Consider the following 6542-nt stretch of genomic DNA (forward strand, 5'->3'; position numbering starts at 1 on the left):
CAATATTGGTCAAACAAATCATGATGGCATTCGTATTTACTTTCGAAGTAATGACTATAACTATTCCATCATGAGCACTTGATTTAAAAGCTTCCTCGTAACCACCAACTTTATTTTTTAGAATATCGTACGTATCAAGTGGGAGATATTTCTCCATATTCAGGCTACATAGAAATGGAAGGTTCCCAATTTGAAAGTTGAAAACCATTTTTATGTCGTCAACTTCTGATTTCCGTCGAGCCTCCTGGTCAATGTCTAGCTGTGTTAATACATGTAACAGGGTTACCTGTTGGTGGTATCTTTTGTTTCAAGTTCGATTAAATAAATGTGTTCAACATTGTCATCAAACCTTGACTTATTTAGTAAGGACAATCTTTGACAAGCACTGATGATCAGCAAGACAAATTCAACATAAAGGTCAACATGACTCAAACGTTAATTGACTCGTTATAGGAGTAATTACACTTAAATGACTACTAGTGTTCTAGTGTTACCAAACTTTTCGCTTTGTAAACATAGCCATTTTTTATTTCAACAATGCACTTAACTTGCAACGCCAATTGTATTTTGAACGATAACAAATTCCTAAATGGACAGTTTGGATTTTACTTGCTAGAGAAAGTTCAATAAAATCCTTTAAAAGTTTAGGTTTCATTATTGGTACATTTTTTGCATATATCTTTAAAACTAAAATGTGTATGTAAACGTAAACTGTAAACAGAAATAACTGATACCTGGTCTGATTATACCCTTTTTTCAGGGGCATTACTTAAACAAGTAACTTTCAAAATTACCTATTCAAGTAATGTTGAAAACGAGGCTATTTTAAAAATTACCTATATAAGTAACTTTTGTAAAAATTATTTGTATAGGTGTCCATTCATACAGATTTTACTAGCTTTAACAAATTTTCACAGACATCTGGTTATTTTTCCCATAAAATATAGAAACTAATCCTCTTGAAACACTAATTACCTTTCTGACGCACTTACATTTCATATCGACGCTTCTGGGTCAAAGATTGGTCTCTTGGGTTTATCAGAATATCATTTTCGTTGAAAATCTTGAAGGTAGACAGATATAAATAGATGGAAACTAGTGATTTAATTAAGACTTGAAGTTATTTATAATTTGTAACCCAGAACAATAATATATGTTCCTTAAATAATTGTAAACCCTTATTCTTTCAAAGATGTATAAAATAACTTATACAAGTAATATTTTTGTCATTATTTTCAAAGTCACCCATTATCTCTATACTCCTCTTAAATTTAATAAATTCTTAATTTCATGTAATAAAATGATTTAAAAATTCATAAATACTACATTTAGCCCATGCTTCTATTGAGTTATTTAATAATTTTTAAAAACAAAAATTGCCTATAAAAGTAACTAAAAAAAATAACTTGTTTAAGTAACGCCCCTGACACGTTCAGTAATGGATTCGAACCCATACGAGCCTCTTTATTTAATTCTGGAAGGAACCTTTTAAGAAAGTTGCATATTTTACATCTCCTTAAAAGTAATGTAATTCTTTTTCAGAAGGAGTGGTGCAAATTGTGTTGCCTGTATCTTTGGTACTTTGTATATTCATTTGTATTGCTGTTTTGGTCACTTGTTTTGTGAGAAGAAGAAAAAGAAAAAGTATGTGATATTTAAGATATATTTTATCGGGCACTGTATGTATCTCTACTGAAAGCGACCATTTCAAATGATAGTTTTATAGCTGTTGAACAAGCCGGAAAAAAAGTAGAAAACAAGAAAGCAAATTAATCAGTCTAATTAACAAACATTTTATGACAGTAAATTGTATGAAATAAGCTTCGGAATGTATTCAATAATAAATCATAATATGTTAGTCAGTCTCTTTCCTGAGATTAATTATTTTCTAAATATATATATATATCTTGCATACAGCTGTCTGTTTTCCTCGACTATCATGATTTTTGAGCTTCATGGTATTTTGCATTGAAATGAAGGCGTCATGTTTTTTGTTGATTCCGCCTGTAGATACGATATGGGCGAAGAAGATACAGGGAAAACGCGAAAATACAACTATCATTTTAAGGTCGACATGCGATCTTCAACAAAGATAGGAATTGCTTGTTTTCGAGGTCTGACCTTATATATTAAAACACAGGAATAGTCACAGTTGAGTTGAAGACTTACTGATGGTATTTTCCATGTCGATGACATGCTGTGCTGAGTTGGATTTACAAGGTTGGTTATGCCTGCATAGTAGGAGATGTGTTCACTGTCTACACACACTGTCCCGAATGTGAAGTAGAATTATTTGTTTATACATTTATTAGGCCGTTAGTTTTCTCGTTTGAATTTTTTTTACATTTGTCATTTCGGGGCCTTTTATAGCTGACTATGCGGTATGGGCTTTGCTCATTGTTGGAGGCCGCACGGTGACCTATAGTTGTTAATTTTTTGTGTCATTTGGTCTCTTGTAAAGAGTTGTCTCATTATCAATCATACCACATCTTCTTTTTTATATTAGTATTGTTTGTTTCACTTATGCAATGTCCAATAGATAGCTGCAACCAACATGTGTCAAAACTTGATTTTTTTCAGTTCTCGGAAATTAATTGATATAGCGTAACACGACGATAAATCTTCACTGAGTGTTATTTTAAACAGTGCCTAGACAAATCATTTTACTAAAAACGAATTGCAAGAGTTAATGGCCTAATCATGTTTATAAAGAATAGGCAACTTAATATACGATATTTTATTTCTTTCAGGATTTGAAATTTATTTCTTCATCAAAACCTTCAATACGAATTTGAAACTTTTTAATTGTCATGGGTTTCCTAATTATTTACAAACATAATAGAAGAGGTGGTACCATATCAACTGCATTTTAAGTTCAATGCAGAGTGCATAGTCATACGAGATTTTATTTTTCATTACCAATTACGATTTATTTGGACTGTGGTAAATAATTTGTTTTATACAATTTCATTGGAAAAATTGAACAATACGCAAACAAAGAAGCGTCTGATTATACTTTCTTTTTCGTATATCCGGAATTTAACACAATAGTGATCATGAATTTTCTTCCTGTAACACACCACAATACAATGATTTACCCAAATTTCTACTCCTTCTGAACTGTTACAACTGTCAATTCCATGTACATGTATATATAGATGTTTGATATTTTGACCATAACTTATCTTCATTAAATTGATGAGCATTTGTCTGTGTTTCACTAATTCTAAGCAGATTAATACATGTTCCGAACCAGTTGACTTTCTTTATATAACCAACGAGTGTTTTATTTATGTTCTTTATTGGTCTCAAATTAGTTCATGTAGTTATAAAGTCAACGTTTCATAGTTTCCTCTAGTATTGCTATTTTGATATCACTTAAAGAGCAGACAATGCCTTATATCATGAATGCAATATGATACGATCTATTCAAAGCCTTGAAAAAGATAGATACCCCATGTACATTGTGCCTCTTTATCGTATAAACATCATTAGAGAGACAGATTCAATAAACTACATTTGTATCTTATGATATATCATTATTTAACTTATTTTATTTATCTGTTGATATTTTCATTGTAGTTTTGAAAACAATTGCTGAAGAAGAGAGCTTGGAACAGTTTGATGTATAAATAGAACCTTGAAAAATATAGTCAAATAGAATTTTTGTCATTCACAAAAATAGTGTTATCGGTTTTTATTTTACGACTGATTCTGTTTTTGAGGAAAGCATCTTGTCCTCTGTATGTCTTTGGTCTTTTTTTGTTAGAAAAAAAAGATAATGCACGTTGATTGCAACATATTGGGGAAGTCTATTCATGTGAGAGTATTTAAGAAAAATACAGGTGATGTTTTTGACAATGCAACATTGACGCTTCTATTGTATGGCATTAAAGATGTGTTTGACTCTGGACTCTCAAAACAGTTTCGGAAACCGAAAATTTTAAGTGATTTCAATTTGATAAAAACTTCTCCCCAAAGTTAAAACTCTGATTATTTTCATAAGCATTTTAAATTATTTTGATAAATTTAACAAACCATAAGTTGCAACTAGTTCTTTCCAAAATTGACGATCTATTTATACAATTCTGATCCGTTTGCTCCCATTAAAATGTTTACCGTTTTTTGTTGGATTAATTATAAACACAAAAAGTATTTTAGAACATTGTTAATTTGTGAAAAGTTAATTCAATAAAAACCAAATCATGAACTTTACAAATCTTACATTGATATCAGAGATTTTTTGTTTATCATTGTATAATTATAATGGTTGAATTATATATATCTTTAGAAATAAGATGCTTTACTAATTGTATCACTACTAGAAAATATTGAGCAATTCTTATTTTTTACCGTTTGACGGAGTAATTAACTTGTAACATATCCATAATGACAGCACCACGTTCAACGATACGTTAATAATAACTATTCTTAGCTAAATAAATACCTATAAAAATAAGAAGATGTGGTATGATTGCCACTGAGACAAATCTCCACAAGAGACCAAATGACACAGAAATTAACAACTACAGGTCACCGTACGGCCTTCAACAATGAACAAAACCAATACCACATAGTCAGCTATAAAAGGCCCCGAAATGATAAATGAAAAACAATTCAAACAAGAAAACTAACGGCCTAATTTAAGTTCAAAATAATGAACGAAAAACTAATATGATACACAGAAACAAACGACAACCACTGAATAACAGGCTCGTGACTTGGGACAGGTACATACAGAATGTGGCTGGGTTAAACATGTTAGCGTGCGCCCAACCCTCCCCCTAACCTGGACCACTAGTGTAACAATACAACATAAGAACAAACTATAAAAATCAGTGAAAAAGGCTTAACTCATCAGATGGATACAAATAGAAATACATCTAACAAAACGCAGAGTGGACGTGGCAGGGTACTTATACATCCCCACAACAAGAAAGACAGTACTGTGGATTCATTTATTTTCGTGGGTATCAATATTCGTGGATTGAGGAAAACTTGCATTTTCGTGGATATTTGATTTCTTGGTTTTCCCAATCTCTGCATTCAAAGCCTATAGAAAATTTGTAATTCGTTTAACCTTTGAAGTCGTGGTTCACCTGTTTCCACGAAACCCACGAAAATTGGTATCCAACGAATAATAATGAATCCACAGGAAGTACAGAACTGAGAGTACTCGCAGTTACTGACAGCTAGTTCAAAGCCAATAACAACTAATAAAAAAAATGATGCATCCAACACTAAAATATCAATCAGTACACATCTAACATCCAATGGATTTAGTGTAAAGACGTCATAAACAGAGAAAAACATGACCTTTTGCAATGCCAAGATCCAGGTATCGACAGATTGTAGAGCCATGAATGTGCATATGTATATAAAAATATTTAATTTAATTTTATATTACTGGTAACAAAGTCAATATTAATACCAATCAAAACAATATTCAAAGATCTAATTACAGTGTTGAATTGGTAAACTGTTTAATAAGTTTATTTAAAGGATCGATAAGTTTACCCTGATCGTAATTAAATTCCTTGGCTCGGTAAACAACATCTCCCTAAAACTTAGGATGTGCTATCCCGCTTGAAATAAGTTTTTTACAGGTACAACCAAACTTCAAAACCAAATCTGTATATCTGTGGAAGAATTTGGTAAAGGTTTTAAGTATTTTGTGGTAGCTTGCTTATAATTTAAAATGTGAATAGCATCTCTTTGGGTCCATTTGCAAATGCTTTTGTGTTATTTTTCGTTAATATTCATCAGTCATTCTTATGATAAAGTACATCATTGTACGTATTATTGTAATACATTTTCAATATGAGAATATTGGATACAAATGTCTATTAGATAAACCTTGTTTCGGTGACTTTAAATTATGTATTAAATTTGGGGATTTTTAATCAGTATCGGCATTTGGCTCTGAGCGTTCCGGATAAAAGTGAATCCAACATTTAGCATTGACCGCAAAAAGAGTCGCGTTCGGCAATGAAATTAGGAAGGAAACCTTTGAGGTACATCAGTTAAACACTCTTTGGTTGAACATTGACTTTTGCCTAAGTCCAGCCGATTCGGACACGTGTATGCGTATTGTTTTAGTATTGGATAAATGACATATTTTAGAGTTTGACAAACACATCAACACTCATATACACTCTTGATTATAAACAAATGTTATATATGTATGTATGACACTCAAATGTATTTAAATTACATATACTATCATCTGTTTTGTAAATATATTTTTATTTACTATCATTGTATTTTTATCTTATAGTTTTGCATTGTCATATCAAGGGAATCCTTTACCACATAAGTTTGCTTTTTGGTTGTGATCATCAAAACTAATATATATATTATTATAAAAAAAATATATATGTATATGTATGAATACAGCTGGATTGATGGTTTTATAGTTTTATGTGTTTATGTCTCAATAAAGAATAAGATCGATTGTTTTGGTATTTTATATTATTTATGTATTTACAGTGTCCACCCATAATGAAAAAAGATACTTCTATGAGAATTTAATAAAATCAAAT

General features: G+C 30.9%; 1 protein-coding gene across 2 annotated transcripts in view; it reads left to right on the forward strand.

Annotated features, from left to right (window-relative positions):
* The window catches only part of LOC127717865 (uncharacterized), a 269710-nt gene extending 263256 nt beyond the window's left edge, over nt 1-6454 (forward strand). For both annotated transcript variants that reach the window (XM_052223728.1, XM_052223727.1), the window contains exons 6-7: nt 1543-1644; nt 3583-6454. In XM_052223728.1, coding sequence (XP_052079688.1) covers nt 1543-1644; nt 3583-3632 — 152 coding nt within the window. In that variant the 3' untranslated portion in view covers nt 3633-6454. The remainder of the gene's footprint in view (nt 1-1542; nt 1645-3582) is intronic.
* Nucleotides 6455-6542: the final 88 nt, after the last annotated feature.

The sequence above is a fragment of the Mytilus californianus genome, unplaced genomic scaffold, assembly GCF_021869535.1.
Source record: "Mytilus californianus isolate M0D057914Y unplaced genomic scaffold, xbMytCali1.0.p SCAF_10, whole genome shotgun sequence".
NCBI lineage: Eukaryota > Metazoa > Mollusca > Bivalvia > Mytilida > Mytilidae > Mytilus > Mytilus californianus.